This window comes from Camellia sinensis, chromosome 5, assembly GCF_055761805.1.
Source record: "Camellia sinensis isolate YWXY chromosome 5, ASM5576180v1, whole genome shotgun sequence".
NCBI lineage: Eukaryota > Viridiplantae > Streptophyta > Magnoliopsida > Ericales > Theaceae > Camellia > Camellia sinensis.
In genome coordinates, this window is record NC_138965.1 from 127,500,576 (window position 1) to 127,521,689 (window position 21,114).

General features: G+C 35.8%; 1 protein-coding gene across 1 annotated transcript; it reads left to right on the plus strand.

Moving 5' to 3' along the window:
- The first annotated feature begins 2,146 nt into the window (after positions 1 to 2,146).
- LOC145790201 (uncharacterized) lies at positions 2,147 to 3,190 on the plus strand. Its single transcript, XM_082868010.1, has 2 exons — positions 2,147 to 2,836; positions 2,944 to 3,190. Exons 1-2 carry the CDS (start codon positions 2,164 to 2,166, stop codon positions 2,970 to 2,972), a joined length of 702 nt encoding a protein of 233 aa, XP_082724136.1. The 5' UTR covers positions 2,147 to 2,163; the 3' UTR covers positions 2,973 to 3,190.
- The last annotated feature ends 17,924 nt before the right edge of the window (positions 3,191 to 21,114 follow it).

The window sequence follows — 21,114 nt, forward strand, 5'->3', positions numbered from 1 at the left end:
GTCCTTTTTATCTAGTCTGTATATATGATGATATAAGAATGATGTGTGTATATATATAAAGTTTAAATTTTTCTATCTTATATAAGTCTACACAGCTCAATGAACAATGTATGTTTAATATTTGCTTCCACCAGTCTCTAATTATATCAATCTTTTTAAGAGGCCTTCGATAACCTTAAGATTACTGGTCGGTCATGGCGCTAAACCTATAGAGGCGGCTTTGGGTCGTGACACAATCTTCACTTAGATCTAGCCGAGAAGAAGAAAGTATGAGGAATTACAATGGTGATGAAGAAGGCGTCGCAACAGTGGCAGTGTGCACGGAGGAGGAAGCGATGGCGACTGTGTCACCATGGTAGGCGGATGAGAGTGAGAGAGATGGAGTATGATTTGTTGACCGTATATATGATACTAGCGGGTGACATACGCAATACATGTGCAATTCAGATAACTAATAATAAAAATAGATAATAAAGAATTTAATATCATAATATATATTTGCTTAAGCGATATGTTCTTTATGAAACCCAAGATCTTGGATTCAAAACTTGCTTGCGTTGTATATAATAATTTTTTTATTTTAGCATATACAAAATTACCACATTACACGAGGAGAAAATGTTAGATAATGTCTCAATGGGACCACATAATTAAATGTGGTGTTATCATTTATAAGAAACCTACAATTTAAGTGATTCAATTTAGTTAATAGGCTTAAGGGTATATGTGTTATGGACCTAATGTGTAGATACTAGTTGTATAATTTCTATTTCTATGAGGAGCAGAAATAGAAATTAAAACATATTGGTTAAAGTTGGTTTTCATTACCTTTCAGTTTTAAAACCAATAATAATAATGGTTAATTTATTAGTTTTTATTACCTTTCAGTTATGAAACTAATAATGGTTAATTTATTGGTTTTTATTACATTTCAGTTATGAAACCAATAATGGTTAATTTATTGGTTTTCATTACCTTTCAGTTATGAAAACCAATTACAACCTTTAAAAGGTTATGGTCCCTATTCCTTCCCAAGAGTGAAAAAAAAACAAGAATACTGTTTTGTTTTCTAAATCCTCTCAAGGAGAAACATAAGGCACATAAGGGAAAGGATTAGAAGGCTCTAACAAAGTCAATATTAAGGTTTTATTGACAATCAGACGCTTCCGTTTAACCGTTCATCAATGGATTCAGGTATGTCATTTTGTCTTGATCTCTTGATAATACACATGGTAAATGATCCAAAGTGTAAGGTTTATGTTCTGAAATTTTATGTTTACAAGTGGTATCAGAGCCATCATATCATGTGTCTTCTCAGAATTGATATGCTTTATTCATTCTATTTAGTTTCCTGGAATCAGATTCTGAATTTTCTTATGGATGTAAATTCTGTTTTTTCCTGTTTTGTTCTGTGAAAATGGCAATCTATTTTCTGGCATTGTAAAATGATTCGGTGGGCAGTTTTTTTTGGACCCGTCAATTCTATTTATATATGTATATATATAATTGGAATTGCTTCAGATTATATAACATATACGGGGTCACAAATTTAGAAATCTCTAAATTTAATGTAATTTCATACAACGTCTACGGAAATTTAATTTTCTAACATTCTCAATATAAGTCAATTCAAACAAGATGTCACAAAAGTGATCTCTCTTGTCTAGATTGTTTTATATGGAATGTTTTGATGTTCATGTCTGTGTATCTCATGCGGGTATTTATCGGTCCAAAGACATGATTAAGACTTGGCAGAATTACACACACATTTTGTGGTGATCAACATGTGCCAATTGTCAAGGAAACCTAATGTGAATAATAAATCCATCCAAAGATAGATTTGTTATTTGACATAACTTATTGTCAATGTTTGATCATTACAACAAGAATACCACTTACAGTTAATATCACTACCCAAAGGTTTGGTATTAATGTTGTGCTAGGTATCTTGAGATGTTGTCATTTTTTTATTTAGAGATTATCTGTTTGGTAACTTAATGTGAGCATTCCTTTTATTTTCTTGTCTATTCAGCTTTAATGTCGACTACTTCAATCTCTGCCAACATGAACAATGTTCCAATGTTAAATTGAACAAACTTTAAGGACTGGAAAGAGAACATATTGATTGTTCTCAGCTACATGGACATAGACTTGGCATTAAGAATGCCAAAACCGAATGCTCTCACTGCACAAAGTACTCCTGAGGAAACTGTGTACTTTGAAAAGTGGGATCGTTCTAACAGGCTAAGTCTTATGATCATGAAGCGTGGGATTCCAGAAGTTTTTCGGGGTGCAATAACAGAGGATGTTACCGTTGCCGGTGAATTTCTTTCAGAAATTCAAAAGCGTTTTGCTAAAAACGATAAGGCTGAAACAAGCACGCTTTTAGCAAGCTTGATTTCAATAAAGTATAAAGGCAAGGGTAATGTTCGCGAGTACATCATGGAAATGTCTCATCTAGCTTCAAAACTTAAGGCACTAAAGCTCAACTTATCTGATGATTTGCTCGTGCATTTAGTTCTCATCTCTCTTCCTGCACAATTTAACCAATTTAAGGTCAGTTATAACTGCCAGAAGGAGAAATGGACTCTCAATGAGCTCATTTCATTTTGTGTGCAAGAGGAAGAGAGATTGAAGCAAGAAAGGACTGAAAGTGCTCATCTGGCAAGCACCTCCAAGCATACGGGCAAAAGAACGCATAAGGGAAAGGAAGTTGCTATTCCTCAGGGTCCGGAACCAAAGAAACAGAAAGTGCAGGATGGTTGTTTCTTTTGTGGCAAGCCCGGACACAGAAAGAAGGATTGTGCCAAATACGTCGCCTGGCGTGTAAAGAAAGGTACATTTCATGTTTTGGTCTGTTCTGAAATAAATTTAGCTTCAGTACCAAGAAACACTTGGTGGGTAGATTCTGGTGCTACTACTCACATATGTGTTTCTATGCAGGGTTGCCTGAACTACCGAAAGCCAACTGATGCTGAAAGATACATCTTTGTGGGTGATGGCAAGTCGATAGAAGTGCAGGCAATAGCGCACTTTAGGTTATTACTGAAAACTGGTTATTATTTGGATTTATTAGACACTTTTGTTGTACCGTCCTTTAGACGGAATTTAATTCTGTTTCTGTATTGGACAAATTGGGATATTATTGTTCTTTTGGAAATATGAAGTTTAGTATGTCTATTAATTCCAATGTTGTTGGTACTGGTTTACTTAATGTGTTTGATAATCTATATTTGCTCGAAACTATTGCATCTTATAATGCAACCTTGCACGTGGAATCACGAGGTACAAAGCGTAAATTAACTAAGGAAAATTCAGCCTCATTATGGCACAAACGCCTAGGTCACATCTCTAAATCTAGAGTTGAGCGCCTTGTGTCTGATGGAATTTTGGACTCTCTTGATTTTTCAGATTTTGATGTCTGTGTTGAGTGTATCAAGGGAAAACAGACCAAAATAAAGAAATATGGTGCCCATAGGACTACAGATGTCTTAGAATTAATTCATACGGACATTTGTGGCTCATTCCCTATGGCGTCTTGGAATGGTCAACATTATTTTATCACATTCATAGACGACTATTCCAGATATGGGTATCTATTTCTTATCCATGAGAAATCACAGTCTTTGGACGTATTCAAAAAATTTAAGGCCGAAGTTGAGTTACAACTCAACAAATGGATTAAAAGTGTCAGGTCTGACCGTGGTGGTGAATACTATGGCAGATATGATGGATCAGGTGAACAACGTCCAGGACCGTTTGCAAAATACCTGGAGGAATGTGGAATCGTCCCACAATACACCATGCCAGGATCACCTAGCATGAATGGTGTATCTGAGAGACGAAACCGGACTCTTAAGGATTTGGTAAGAAGTATGATCAGTCATTCTACTTTACCAGAGTCCCTCTGGGGTGAGGCTCTAAAAACAGCAACTTATATCTTAAATCGGGTGCCAACTAAAGCAGCTGCAAAACACCTTATGAGCTTTGGGTTGGGCGAAAGCCTAGTCTAAAACATTTGCATGTGTGGGGGTGTCCTGCTAAGGCGAGGCCTTATAAACCTCATGAACGAAAATTGGACTCTAAAACCATTAGCAGCTACTTTATTGGCTATGCCGAACGATCACGGGGTTACAAGTTTTATGATCCCACAAATAGGTCAATATTTGAGACGGGAATTGCAACATTTTTTGAGGATGTTGAGTTTGGGGGGAGAAATCCAGTTAGAGATATTGTCTTTGAGGAGGAAGCAGGAGTAATCCCACTTCCTACTACTACTTTTGACCAATCACAGGTTCCTATACCTGTCATTGCTCGAGAAGTAATTTCGGATCCTCAACCTGACAATGTTGTTCAAGATAATATAGTTCAAACCCCCATTCAAGATGAGGTAATTGTTCCTGAGGAACAAACTCTACAACCTCAACCTCAAGAATCTGTGCCATTAAGGCGATCCACCAGAGAAAGGAGATTTGCATTTTCAGATGATTATATTGTATATCTCCAGGAACATGAGGTAGAAAATGGAATGTCGAAAGATGATCCAATCAACTTTCGTCAAGCCATGGAAAGTTCCAACTCTCATAAGTGGATAGAAGCCATGAATGAAGAATATAAGTCTATGCAAGACAATAAAGTTTGGGAACTTGTCTCATTACCAGTTGGTGCGAAGCCCGTAGGTTGTAAATGGATATTTAAAACCAAAAGGGATTCAAATGGTAATGTGGAGAGGTATAAGGCACGTCTTGTAGCCAAAGGCTTTACTCAAAAAGAAGGAATTGACTTTAAAGAAACTTTCTCTCCAGTTTCTTCGAAAGATTCTTTTAGGACAATTATGGCGCTTGTTGCATATTTTGATCTTGAGTTGCATCAGATGGATGTCAAAACAGCTTTTCTTAATGGTGACATTAAAGAAACAATTTATATGGTGCAGCCAGAAAACTTTGTGTCAGGAGACCCAAAGAATATGGTTTGCAAATTGACTAAATCCATCTATGGACTCAAACAAGCTTCTCGTCAGTGGTACTTCAAATTTCATCAAGTTCTCACTTCGTATGGTTTTGAAACTAATGTTGTTGATGAATGTGTGTATCACAAGTTCAGTGGGAGTAAACACATATTTTTGGTTTTATATGTTGACGACATATTGCTTGCCACAAACGATATAAACTTATTGCATGACACCAAGAGATTTCTATCTAAGAATTTTGAAATGAAAGATCTTGGTGAAGCTTCCTTTGTATTAGGAATCGAAATACTCCGAGATCGTTCTCGGGGTATTCTGGGATTATCACAAAGGAGCTATATCGAAAAAATACTCATTAGATTTGGCATGCAAAATTGTAAATCAGGTGAAACCCCGGTTGCTAAGGGAGACAAGTTTAGTCTCAGCCAATGCCCGAAGAACAGTCTTGAAATTCAAGAAATGCAGAAGATTCCTTGTGCCTCGGCTGTAGGGAGTCTAATGTATGCTCAAGTATGTACGCGTCCGGATATTGCGTTTATAGTTGGCATGTTAGGCAGATATTTAAGTAATCCTGGCATGGATCGTTGGAAAGCAGTCAAGCGTGTTATGCGATATTTACAGAGAACAAAGGAATATATGCTCACATATAGGAGATCGGATAAGTTAGAGGTCATTGGATATTCCGACTCCGATTTTGCTGGATGCCAAGACAGTAGGAAATCCACATCAGGCTATATTTATCTGTTAGCTGGCGGAGCAATTTCTTGGAGGTCTGCAAAGCAGACGCTCATAGCTTCATCCACCATGGCTGCAGCATTTGTAGCATGTTATGAGGCATCAAACCAAGGGATATGGCTGCGGAATTTTGTCACTGGGTTGCGTATTTTGGAAGGCACTGAAAGACCACTTAAGATATATTGTGACAATAAGTCTGCAGTTTTATATTCCAATAACAACAGGAGCTCGACAAAATCAAAGCATATTGATATCAAGTTCCTAGTTGTAAAAGAAAGAGTGCAGAGTGGACAGATTTCCATAGAGCACATTAGGACAAACTCCATGATAGCGGATCCACTTACGAAGAAACTACCACCCAAGGTCTTTCATGAGCACACTGCTCATATGGGTGTTGTTCTATTTGAGAACATTCTGGTTTAGTGGGAGTTTGTATTTATATTACTGCTTTATGTCAGTCTTGAGTTTTATCTATGTAATTAGATTAATTTCTGCAGAAATGAAGTATTCAGTTTATTACGCTCTGTTACGTATTGTGAAGTATTGATCTCAATAAAGTTAAGTAGGACCAGTTGGAAATAGGCATGTATGGATCACATCACATGTAATTTCCATGCTACGCATCCATGATTGATCTATGTCATTTAGCTGTATTAGTATACGTGACCATTGGTGGGTCGAGTTACGATTGATGTAACGAAGACCGCTTTGATCCTATATTAATATAGTTAATGGACAAGATTGTTTGGATACCCTCAAGTTATGATAACAAATTTCTGAGCTCACTAAAGTTAAGCACATTTTTCAGGATACATATGTGGTCCAGTGGGAGATTGTTAGATAATGTCTCAATGGGACCACATAATTAAATGTGGTGTTATCATTTATAAGAAGCCTACAATTTAAGTGATTCAATTTAGTTAATAGGCTTAAGGGTATATGTGTTATGGACCTAATGTGTAGATACTAGTTGTATAATTTCTATTTCTATGAGGAGCAGAAATAGAAATTAAAACATATTGGTTAAAGTTGGTTTTCATTACCTTTCAGTTTTAAAACCAATAATAATAATGGTTAATTTATTAGTTTTTATTACCTTTCAGTTATGAAACTAATAATGGTTAATTTATTGGTTTTTATTACATTTCAGTTATGAAACCAATAATGGTTAATTTATTGGTTTTCATTACCTTTCAGTTATGAAAACCAATTACAACCTTTAAAAGGTTATGGTCCCTATTCCTTCCCAAGAGTGAAAAAAAAACAAGAATACTGTTTTGTTTTCTAAATCCTCTCAAGGAGAAACATAAGGCACATAAGGGAAAGGATTAGAAGGCTCTAACAAAGTCAATATTAAGGTTTTATTGACAATCAGACGCTTCCGTTTAACCGTTCATCAATGGATTCAGGTATGTCATTTTGTCTTGATCTCTTGATAATACACATGGTAAATGATCCAAAGTGTAAGGTTTATGTTCTGAAATTTTATGTTTACAAAAAAAAGTTTCACTAAATCAATTTAGACTTTCACTTAATAATAGTATAGATAAATAGATAGATAGATAGATATCATAAATGACTAGGGCCAACTTTGGCCCAAAGCTACCACTTTGGACCTTCGAAAATTGATGAAAAAAAAAAAGGACCCGAAATATTTTTAACTATTATATTAATGCCAAAAAAAAAAAAAAGCACGTATATGCACATATGCAACTTGCACGTACAAGGAATTTAAAAGTTTTATTAGGTAATATATTATCAATGTGGACTTGTGTTTGTAAACAAAAATAATTTGGTGCACTTAACAAACAGGGTCGGCTTTGGTCCAAAGCTGACATTTTGGACTTTGGAAATTTGATAAAAATAAAATAAAAAAGGGCTCTAAAATATTTTTAACTATTATAGTAGTTCAAAAAAAAAAAATTATACATATGCACGAATATAACTTGCACGCACAAGGAATTCAAAAGTTTTATTAGATAATCTATTATCATTGTGCGTTTGTGTTTGGAAACAAAAATAACTTGGTGCACTTAATAAACTATACCATACTATATCATAAATGATGAAGGCCGACTTTGGCCCAAAGCCTGCTTTTTTTTTGCACATGAGGAAATAAGGTGGCCCAAGGCCTTCAAAGATTGATAAAAAAAAAAAGGACTTCGAAATATTTTTAATTATTATATTAATTCATAAAAAAATTATTTATATGCGCATATATAACTTGCACCAATAAGAAATTCAAAAGTTTTATTAGGTAATATATATGCACATATATAACTTGCACGTACAAGAAATTCAAATGTTTTATTAGGTAATATATTGTCAATGTGCGCTTGTGTTTGAAAAAAAAAAAGAACATTTATTAATTTATAAACTTATATTTTATTAAGTTTTAATTAAAATTTTTTAAAGAGTACTGCTATTAGCGCCTCAAGAATTATGTTGGACCCTCCAATTTTTAGTTTTTTTTTTTTATTACAATAATAACCTTAAATGAAATTACGAAAAAGGGTATCATTAATGTTGGGATACCCCATCTTACAATTAAACCTATACACCCACTATATCATGAATTAGGGTTTATGTGAACACCCACCTCTATCACCACTCATTCATCTTTCCCAAATCCCACTTTCAAAACTTACCCACGCTGAAAACCCTTTGGCAACCATTTGATTACCTACACTCAACCGGCAATAACAATGAGTGGAAGTTTTTCAGGCAACTACAACTCCATAAAACGAGAAGAGTACGACAATAAAAGTTCAGAGGAGATTCATAACTTTGATGTTGTTCTTAGCTCAGAGGAGATTGGGCTTGTAAGAGTAAGTTTCTTGAAACAAATGACAAAAATTATAAAATCTGTTCATCATTTGTTCGAGACTGAACTCCCGAACATTTGATCAAAATTTAGGAACACAAGCTTGAACATTGTTTATTTGTTTGGGAACCGGTAACCGAACATTTATTATTTGTTCGGAAGCATGTAACCGAAAGTTATTCATAGGTTCAGACCTGTTTTACCGATCAAATTTTGAAATTTAATTTGTATTGTTATTTATTTTGGGATGATGGCGAGTCAAATAGAAACAGCAAAGTTGGCTCATAGTTCATAATAAATTATAGTAATGAATTTGTGACTCACGAAGTAATATACGAACGTATTGAAAATTATATATGAATATTTTTCAAATGTATATTGTTAATGTGCATTAATTTATTTCTTTATGTGTATATTGGTAACAAAATCATTACTTTATTTTTGCAATTTTAGATATTCAAGTCTCGAGATGAATTAATTCGGTGGGCACGCGATGTTGGGAGGAGAAATGGTTTTGTTATTGTTGTGAAGAAATCAGATGCGGGTGGTACTCATCGTAAAAAACCAAGACTAACTCTTGCTTATGAGAGGAGTGGATGTTATAGGGACACTAGGAAAAACACTAGGCCTAAGGAAAAAAAATTGAAACTTACCGGTACTAAAAAATGTGACTGTCCTTTTCTGTTAGAAGCTAAAAAATTCGATACAAACGATGATTGGACATTGATCGTGAGATGTGGTATGCATAATCATCCTATTATGGTTTGTCTTGAAGGTCATTCTTATGCTAGGAGGTTATCACATGAGGAAACTTCTTTATTGGTTGATATGTCGAAGAGTATGGTATGACCAAGTGAGATATTAGTCACACTTAAACAACGCAATAGTGAAAATGTTTCCACAAGAAAACAATCTACAATGCATGTCAACGGCATAAAGTTTTTGAGAAGGCTGGGAGATCTGAAATACAGCTACTATTGGGTCAGTTAGCGGTGAACAAATACATAGAATGGCATAGGAAATGTAAAGATACTGAGACTGTTACCAATTTGTTCTTTGCACATCCAGTTAGTTTGAATTTGCTACGTGCATTCCCACGTGTGTTACTAATGGATTGTACATATAAGACCAATCGATATCGTTTGCCACTTTTAGAGATTGTAGGTGTAACATCCACTGAAAAAACTCTCTGTGGGTTTTGCGTACCTCCAATATGAGAGAAAGGATAATTATGCATGGGCACTTGGTATTTTGCGTAGTTTGATGGATGAGAATAGTCTTCCCAATGTTATTGTTTCAGACAGAGAATTGAGTCTAATGAATGCTATTGCAACGATATTTCCACAAGCTACAAGTTTGTTATGTAGATGGCATATTAATAAAAATGTGTTAGCCAAATGCAAAAAATTGTTTGAAAAGAAGGAGAAATAGGATATGTACATAACAAGTTAGAATATGTTAGTTATGTCATCTTCTGAAGAAATGTACATGCAACGACTCGTATTGCTACAAAATGAGTTCGTCTTTTATGCAAAGGCATTTCAATATGTCACAACTTCTTGGTTGGATACATATAAGGAGAGAATTGTACCTGCATGGACAGATACATGTATGCACTTGGGAAATTCAACAATGAACAGGTAAATTCAATTATTTTCAAAAAAAAATGTATATTTTCCTATTTTACCATTGTAATGGTTTACATATATAAGGTAGAGAGTTCTCATGCAAAGCTCAAGAGATATCTTGGATCAAGTCAAGGGAGTTTTCAGTCAAATTGGTCAAGGATACACAATTTGCTTGAGTTGCAACACACATGTCACGACCCACTCCCCGTACCCAAGGGTTAAGTATCGTGATGTCCAGTAACTGAAGTTACCTCCGGCCAATTCTTGAATAAATTAATAAACGCGAGTAGAAATAATAGTTAAGTGAGGGTACCAAAATAATTATTGGAGCTTCTATTTAATTAAATTGTCAGAGCTGAACAATGTCTAACAAGTGCTTTGTGCCTACCCCAAGCGCCGACTCTGACATGTCACCTAAAAGTGGTAAACAACTATAAGCATATGGCAGAGTGAGAAATATTATACTAAGAGCATAAGGGCGTAAAATTCACCATGGATAATTATGGGGCTAAATATAACTTTATATTAAAATACATAATGTATATAGTACGGAAATCATTTGACATATAATACAGAAATTACGTAAATAACTATAACCACGGTACAAAACAGAAGGAACAGATGTATGGACTCAAGAGGTGGCTCGTACGAACTCTAGAGGTGGCTCCCACAATAGTTTAGCACTTAGCACCGTACAACAATTTGCTCCACACCGGAAATCAGAGTGTCAGTGGATCCATGACAGACAGAGGGTCACAAAGTGACTAATCAGAGAGCCAATGGTTATTTAAGTCACCCAAGGCATAGGACCTCCGTGGTAATACTTATAAAATAATTACTCAAAACACATTTTAATAAACAGTTATATCCATGGGTTTTCCTTAATATATCAAATAAGGCTCATAAATATATAACATAATTAAAAATGCTAATATAGTATATAAAACACAATTTACGTAAAATAAATTATGGTAACTCAAAACATACGTAAAATATATAAAGGTAACTCAAGGTATAATATAACTGTAGCAACCCACATTTCATGTCCTAGTCATGTTGTATGCATTTATATGTTTTGCATGTTAAGTTGCTGCAACAATCCATATTCGTGTTGTAGTCATGATCATGTTCACTTACACAACCTTGTCTTGCTAAGTTTGCATCCATGAATCTTGTCTTGCCTTGTTTTGATGCCTATGTGATCTGTCTAAGTGTTGCTGCATGCTTTGCTCCTTCCTTGATGTGAAGCCTAGGTCACGCCAAGCCTAAGTTATGATAGCCGATGTTATGCCAAGCCTAGGTTACGTTATGCCTAGATCATTCCAAGCCGAGGTCATCTTCAGTTTAGAAGTATCTTGGAACCCCTTCATTTGACCTCCACCTTTGCTTTGACATATTGGCTGAGATGTGTATTATCTAGGCCAAGATGTTACCTTTGCACCTGAGCGACCTTGTCCTGGAGTGGTATGACCTAGACCGAGATGTGGCACATCTAGGCCAAGGTGTGGCACAGCTTAGTCAAGTGTTGTCCTTCCTAGCCGAGGTCATTGTCACCTTAGTTGCCGAAGCCTTGCCCTTAGCCGATGTCATCACTTGCCGGAGTGCTTTACCGAGTAGCTTGTTAGATACGCTTTGTCATTGCCTTGTCTTGTCAATCCATCACCTTTTTGAAGAGAACCAATCCGCCGCTGCCACGCGTCCGAGTTGAGAGTTAAGTCAGCCGATAGAGAGAGAAACCCCTCATTTGTTCCTAAACTTGTTTTGAAGAGAAGAGAGAGAAGCTCTAGGAGAGGGAAAAGAGTTCTTGAGAGAGAGTAGATTTCCAAGCTTGATCCCTAGAGATCGGACCGTTAGATCCGTGTTCTAAGGTTAGATTCTTGATCTGCTCATGTTGTTCTCTATGTTTATGTCATTGCATTCCATGATTGGATAAGATTTGTAAGCCATGCATTGCTTTGAAGTTCGGTTTTAGAAAGAGAAAATGGCATTCATGTGTTCTTCAAGAAAAGATATGTTTTGATCCGAGGGCTCATGCCTAGATCCATGTTTTGTGTTTGTTTTTGCATAATTTTCAAGTATAGGTACCTAGGTCCATGTTTTCAAACTCATGGCATGAAATCCCAGATTTTTGTAACAAGTTACGATCTTGCATTCATCTTTCTCATGATCATGTTCATCATGTTCTTCATGTTCTTCAAAGGGAAACCCAGGTTTTCCTGACTTTGCTTTTGAATGAGGCCACCTGGACCACACCTCGGCAAGGAGGTGTAGGACCTCGGCTTAGACCTGGTTGGTACCCAGCATGTCTTCCTGATATGTAAAACGGTGTTTTGACTTCTAGCATGTTTTCCCGAGATCATTCGCATGCATGTGAGACTTGTTTTGAGAAGTATGTTCAGTATGCTTTGCCATGTGTTTGTAGGACTTGGACCTTTGCCTTGACCCCGACGTCCCAAGAACTAAAGTGAGTGGTATTTTTAATAAAGTTATGTTCTTAAGGTTTTGATAAAGCTTTGCCTTGTTTCGATAAAAGTGTTTGTTAAGCATGAATGATATCCCTATTTTATGTATCAAGTAAGCTTTGTTTTGAATGACAAGTTATTAAGTAAGCTTTGTTTTGAATGACAAGTTATCAAGTAAGCTTTGTTTTGATGTCATTCTTGAAAAGTCCCTTGTACTGGAGGACTCTAAACTTTCGCAGTACCAAGTATAAAAAGTCCCTTGTGCTGGAGGACTCTAAACTTTCGCAGTACTAAGTATAAAAGGATACGGTCCTTTCTTGGAAAGACTATCGTGTTAAAGCGGGCTACGGGCCTAAGTAACACGAGCTCCATGATGTTAAAGCGGGCTACAGGCCTAAGTAACACGAGCTCCATGATGTTAAAGCGGGCTACGGGCCTAAGTAACACGAGCTCCATGATGTTAAAGCGGGCTACGGGCCTAAGTAACACAAGTCCCTCGTGCTGGAAGGTTACGCTGAGGTTATGTTATAAGATTTGACGCATGTTAAGTATGTGAGTTTTGTAAGATCAAGTTTGATGAACAAGATTTATCTCATGTTTTGTACAAGCTATGACAAGTATGGTTTTGACAAAGACATATTTTGTATTGTTTTGAAAGACCTCGGGAATCATTCATTTAACCCCTTTATTACTTGTACCATTCACTGAGTATCCAAGCTCACCCTCCCTATGTATATATGTAGGTATCAACCAAGAAGTCGGCTACGCCGAGATGTGTGTGTTGTATGCATGTTATGTCGGCTTTGAGGATGTCGGCAATCTGAAGATTATGTATTCTTGATTTGTATTTCATGTGTTATATTTATGTCAGCTTGAGAAGCCTTTTGCCAAGGTGTATTTTTGTACTTTTGTATTCAAGTTTTAAAGCTACGTAAAAATGTATGCCATTCCATTTGACTTATGCACAGCTCTTATAGATCACTTGTATTTTGAATTATTGCTTCCGCATTTGTGAGCCCCCTATATATATACTCTGATTGTGTGTGAACTTTGGAAGTTGGCCTTCGGTAATTACAGATTTACTGGCCATCACGGCACCAAACTACTAGGGGCGGTTTGGGGTCGTGACAATAACTCACCTTAAGATTAATACCTTACTCTTTCTTTCCACCATCAAAAACCTTCTTGACTTCCGGTATTTTCTTCCTCTTTTTTAGTTTGTTTTCTTTCTTTTTCCCTTCACCCCAACAAATACTCCCTTTTATAGAGAGATAGTTGTGGCCACCGAGCCACCAGGTTGCCACGTGTCATTCTTTGCACCAAGCCACAAGGCTACGTGTCCCAAACCATTAATTCATACTTATCTAACATATTTAACTTTAGGTTTAACTCTACTTTGGCCCAAATCTTTAATTAATTATATGCCCCTTTTTTCGAAAATATATAATCCCTAATTTAATTACACTTTATCTCATATACCCATAACATTTAATATTTTATTTTACTCTTATGAAATATTTTATTAAACATTTAGGGTTTTTCTCATTTATAATTAAATAATACTAAAATAAAATTTAAGAGACAACTTAAATTTTTGGGTAATTACAACACTGACATCAAATCATCTTTTGAGAAGAGCAAGATAGTTGTGCAACATAATTTCAAGCCTGCTCAATTTAAAGATCTTTGTGGGAATGTGTCTATTGCAGCATTGGAAATGATATTGGCACAGTCCAAGCGAGCATCTTTTGTTGGCATGGACATTGTTACATATGGTTGTGTTATTCGTCGTACACATGGATTACTGTGTGCGCATGAAATAGCAGATTATATGAGAGAAAACTGACCAATTCCTTTAACTTCTGTAGATCCACATTGGTCCAAGTTGGACATGCTTAATACTCCTAAAAATCCAAATTCATTTTTGGATTGCAAATCAAAGTTGGATATGTTTGCTCGACGTTACGAAAAGGTAGATCGAACTATGCAGGTTCAAATGTTAAAGAAGTTGAGGGAGATACATACACCTGAGAGTATATTCTTGATTGAACCTGAAGTAAAGCTTAACCCATAGGGTCGACCATCCTTGAAGATTGATACTTCTACTCGTCCTGAGCCCTCTGTCTTTGAGTTTGTTTCATCTGTACAGGACAGCTATTCACCAAGTGTAGGTTTGAAGAAAAATACGTGTCCAAAGAAATTAAAATCAATGTTGCGACCAAAGGTGTGAGTTTGCAAATCGATTAATTATGTTTATACCTTTACAACAACATGTATTAACTAACTTTGGCAATGGATTGTATGTAGGTATACCCACATCGATCTACAAAAAAAACTAATTTGTCTTTCATAGGTGAATTTCCTTCAAGTTTGAGGTCATATGTTCAACTCGTGAAGAATGTTGATGCTGATGGTAATTGTAAATTTCGAATCATTGCTGGATTGATGGGGTTTAGAGAAGATGGATGGTTGCAAGTGAGGAAATATTTACTACAAGAATTACATGCCCATATAGATCACTATAAGAGTTTATTTAGGGGCCAAGAAAGAGTTGATGAGTTAACTACTACTTTAGCGTATTTTGAATCAAATGCTGCATATAGTCATTGGATGACAATGCCTGACATAGGTCATTTGATATTATCTTTTTACAATGTTGTGTTATTTCACTTATCTTCTCAACAATGCCTTACTTTTCTCCCTCTTAGAATGATCCCAATGCCGATTGCATCTCGTAAGGAGATATGTATCGGGTTCGTCAACAACAACCATTTCGTTCAGGTACTCATTATGAGGCCCATTACTGAAACAAATTTGTTTCTGTTATTAGCAATACAATAGTAAATTGTAATTTACCATTATTTCATATTTGTAGGTCTTCTTGGTGCATGGTCACCCGGTGCCACCTATAGCAATGAATTAGCGATGTTACCATTTACCTGCTGCTACAGGATGGGAGACAGCTTACAATGCCCGAGTGCAGCATTTCACTTCACTCGTAGGATCGAGTTTAGCGACAACTGAGACAATAGAGTTAGATGTAGACATATGAAGTTCTAGCGAAGTAGATGTGCATGTTTATAACATGTTTTTTATTATCTGAAGAATTCCAATTTTGTTTATTTATGAAATTGGTTGGTAACGCGAAGTCCAATTTTATTATCTGAAGAATTCCAATCTTAATCAAAAATATTAAACTTTGACCAAATGAAAATTTTTTAACACTTTCAACAGTTAAAATTGTTAAGGCTTGCAAAACTTTTCATTATTCAAGTTTGGGAATACAGGTCCGAACATTACTTATTTGTTCGGTAACGCGTTCCTGAACAAATAAGTAATGTTAGGGAGTACAGGCCTGAACGTAGAGACTTCCTAACACTTTCATCAGTCAAAATTGTTAAGGCTCCTAGAAGTTTACATTTGTTGATGTTCGGGAATACAGGCCCAAACATTACTTATTTGTTCGGTAATGTATTCCTGAACAAATAATAATGTTCGGGAGTACAGGCCAGAACATAGAGACTTCTTAACACTTGCAACCGTCAAAATTCTTAAAACTCCCAGAAGTTTGCGTTTTTTTATGTTCGGGAATACAGGCCCGAACATTACTTATTTGTTCGGTAACGTGTTCCCGAACAACCATGTAATGTTCGGGAGTACAGGCCCGAACATGGAGACTTCTTAACACTTGCAACCATCAAAATTCTTAAAACTCCTAGAAGTTTGCATTTTTTTATGTTCGGGAATACAGGCCCGGACATTACTTATTTGTTCGGTAACGTATTCCCGAACAACTATGTAATGTTCGGGAGTACAGGCCCAAACATGGAGACTTCTTAACACTTGCAACCATCAAAATTCTTAAAGCTCCCAGAAGTTTGCATTTTTTATGTTCGGGAATACAGGCCCAGACATTACTATTTGTTCGGTAACGTATTCCCGAACAACTATGTAATGTTCAGTAGTACAAGCCCAAACATGGAGACTTATTAACACTTTCAACCGTCAAAATTCTTAAAGCTCCTAGAAGTTTGCATTTTTTTATGTTGGAGAATACAGGCCTGGATATTACTTATTTGTTCAGTAACGTATTCCTGAACAACTATATAATGTTCGGTAGTACAGGCCCGAACATGGAGACTGCTTAACACTTTCAACCGTCAAAATTCTTAAAGCTCCCAGAAGTTTGCATTTTTTTATGTTCGGGAATACAGGCCCGGACATTACTTATTTGTTTAGTAATGTGTTCCCAAACAACTATGCAATGTTCGGGAATACAGGCCTGAACATGGAGACTTCTTAAACTCAATGATGATGTATATATAACGACAAAAACACAACAACAAATTTGAAGCAATCATAACAATCAAACACGACATATATAACTCAAAAGTATTAATGAAATTACTAACTGAAAACCATGGTGCGAACATAACTTCTGTCGTACATCAAAGCAACCATGACAAAATCATCCATGATATTACTAAGTCAAAAAGATGGTCCATAATCATCCATACTAATGCGAAAATACACATAAACATTCACTTTAATAACAAAACATTCATTGTAATAACAAAACATCCATAGTATCTCACAAATGATCATAAATTTTTAGTTCTGTCTAGTGTCAGTTTAGCGAGGGCGAGGACGAAGGCGACGGCGATAAACCAAACTTTCTTCAACGGATTGTTGTTATTCCAAGGGGGAGTGGTGTTCCGATGGAGAGTGCTGTTCTGGTAGGGAGTGTTGTTCTTCATCTATATGCTGGCCCTCCAATAATTGCGTCACTTGTTCGAATGCATTGTACAGAGACTCCGGAGCACTAATGACTTCAATGTAATCCAACTGCATTATTGGACGTGCTATATAGTCAAGACTTTTGCAATGCATTGTGAGTCACTATCAACTATTGATGCCTCAGAACGAGGGTCATATGCAGATCAATGTGTCGGATTTTGAATAGTGACATGGGAAATGCGACAATACCATTCCATGTAATTGGGCTTGCAATCCCATGGATGTAAAACTGGTTCACTATGCTCCACTACAGACAACACATAATTTTTCCACCTCTCTGTAATCTGATCCACATTCGTACGAAAGACAATACTTGCCAGCGGTGGATCCTCGTGAAAGCGAAACAAGTGGAGGTGGGGGAATATTTTGCACCCTTCCAAACTGTCTCAAAAACCTATTTGGATGATAGAGTTCAACAATATCCATGTATTTTAGCAATCCAGTGTAGTAAACAACTTCAGCAAATGGATGGTTCTCACATTTACCAATATATGGATCAAAAATAACCTGCAAACAATACACAAAATCATAAGTTCTCTATAAAAGATCAATGACACAAAGGAATTACACGTTACTTTTTTACCTCATGAGCCTCCAATCTATCAAGCTCCTTTCACAATGACTTTGACACGAAAATCGATGAACCTAATTGTGTGCGAGGAATCCAACGATAAGCCCAAGGCTGATGTTCTGTATAATTTAAATTTGGATGGGTTCTAGCACATATAAAATGTTCGTAGATCGAAGCCTCCAATAGTGTCATGTATCCTGCTATTTGTCTAACAGTAGACTTTGTTGCCATACCCAATTGTCGATACAAAAAAGCTAATGCAGCTGCACCCCAAGCATACGAATGAACTAAATCCAAATCCTCGAGCAACTGGAGATACACAACAGGAACACGATTTGTGGTCTTGTCAACGAACAAGGTACAACCTAGCAAGAATAATAAATATGTCTTCACTGCATAATGAATGAAATCATCTAAATCCACATCTGAAACTGACTTAAATTTTTCATGTAACCATTCCAATCGCACTGATTGGCCTCGCGCTTCCTTCAACTCAACAACTGCATCATCTTCTAACACTCCCAATGACTTAACCAACACCTTTGCAGCTTCATCTCGTGATAACTTATTAGTTGAAACAGATATACCAATCACTGGAATTCCTAATATGGTACTTACATCATCTAATGACACGGACATCTCACCAAATGGCATGTGGAAACTATTAGTCTTAGGTTGCCATCTTTCAACAAAGGCAGATACAACTACCTTGTTCACAAATTTGTATGAGCAACTAGTTAAAGAATACAATCTCGAATGTTTAATAATGTCCACAAATTTAGAGTTGTCAACTCCTTCCGATGTTAAAGACCAATCGGCAACCTTAGAGCCATGGTTCAAGCATCCCAACAAATCTCGTTCCTGCATCATTGCATATCATGACGGTGTCATGTATCTCTCATTTTTTTATTGAAATTATTAAAACAAGACAATAGTTTGTAAGTTATACCTCATTATTCCAAATTTTGGCTACTATATGACAACTAAAATTTGTCAGAATGGAAGGATCAACTGGGCCCCCGAGAAATGATGTAGCAAGCTCTTCACTTGAACCAAGCATGTCAATGGGATGGTCAACATCAGGAATGTCCGTATGGTGGTCAATGACAAGAATGTTCGTTTGCTCTTCATTGCCACCAATATCATTGACATTGGGTTCAACACCATCAAATTCGTCAACCTGAACATTACGAGCACGACGTTTCCGACCGACATTTTAAGGTACTTAGGTTGTGTTACGCCTCAAAGATGCCGTTTGCCGCTTTCGAGTTATATTGTTAATGTCCATAAGTTAGCTGCATCATTTGGAAGACACAATATTTACAAGGTAAGACAAGTATAGCAATTAAAAAAAAAATGAAAACATACTTATTAGGAAAGGAAAAAATGAAAAGAAATAATATGATCATATGCAAGACAAGTATATCAATTATTTGGGGTTTACTTATTGTATAATTTTTCTCTAATTTTTTCTTTTAAAAACCATATCTTCCAGTTAAGTTTAAGTTAATCATTTCTTTTGGAACCAACTCGACCTATGTCCTTCTCAGCCTACCCTTTTGTCTTTTGGCACTCTCAAACCTGAATTCTTACAGGCGCATTGTTTGATCTCTATTATATTTTTTCATACTATCTCAAATGATTATCCCTCCTTTATTTTCTATATCCTAATTTTGTAATAATTGATTCAAAATCATAAAGCATTGACACCTAATTTGTCATGTAAAATAATGTGTAATTGTTATGGATATCATTTCACTTACTAGAATATCAATACATATGTATTATATATATAATATTTTTCAACGAATTTTAATGATTAATGCTTATGTTACACAACAAAATTCAAAAAATATAGAATACAAATATTGATAGTTCATATGTAAATTGCACAAAATGATACAAAATTTTACAAGGGCATACATATTTAAATAAGAGTTGGGGCAGAAACCTGGATACACAAAAATTGAGGGTCAAAGTGCATATTGTCGGTACTATGATGTAGATGTTCATGTGTCTCCATATGTAATATTTTCCTTTTGGTCCCAATATCAAACTAGGCTACAAGATTACTTACTATAATATGCACTTTGACCCACTTGACACTTAATTAAGTGAAAGGAGCCACTTGCAGCTTTGATAATATTCAAAGCCTTATTTATCAGAAATTGATCAAACAGATGACCACTCAAAGATACCTGTCAGTTTCAAAAATCAGCAAGGTTGAACAGGAAGAACTAGAATGATGGCTAATAATGATTGTAATTTGAATTACAATTGAAATCCTTACTAACGTAATTTACACATTAATAGCAGGTTATGTAGGTATGATAAGGAGAATCATACCAATAGATTGTATTTCTTCTTATTAGAGTGACAGCTTGCAAGAGTTTTTGATAAATCTTTGCATATTAAGAGAGTAAATCCACATCCATTAGTTAACACAGAACAGAAGCATATTGAGTAAATTGATTTAATAACCCTCTACATAACATAAAAATTTAGGGCTTCAGCTGCCAAAATCGAAGCCCCAAAATCAGGTCACACCAACATAATAATACAACTACATTAGCCCACAACAATTATACCTATTACCAACTATCCAAACTGAACCAAATAGTGACAAAGAGAAAATATAAGACTAAATATAGAACTCAACTCAAATCAACTGGTGTTTTACATGCGCCTTTCTGGCCAAAAGAATAAGCACGCCAGACAGAGAGAGAGAGAGAGAGAGGGAGACAAAGAGAGACAGAGCGAGAGAGACAGAGCATACCAAGTCAGAGTTACACTTGTTCTTCTTGTTCTTCTTGTTCGTGGATTTGAAGATGCTGAGGTTTTGTTAAGGTTTTTTTTTTTTTTTCGAACAGAGGTCTTTTTTTGGAGGGGGTGTCCATTCAATTGGGTGTAATGTTTAAGGATAATTTTGGTATTATTTGGGGGGTGTAAAGAAATTTCTAGGGTTTTCAAAATTATAAATGGGGGTTCAAAGAAATAGGGAGTCCAAAATTGGGGTACTAATAGCACCACTCTTTTTAAACTTTCAAATCCCATTAAATTTTTAATAGTCAGAATTGCCTTCAAATAATGATTGTTCATTATTTATGATTATCTATAAAGGAACATGATGA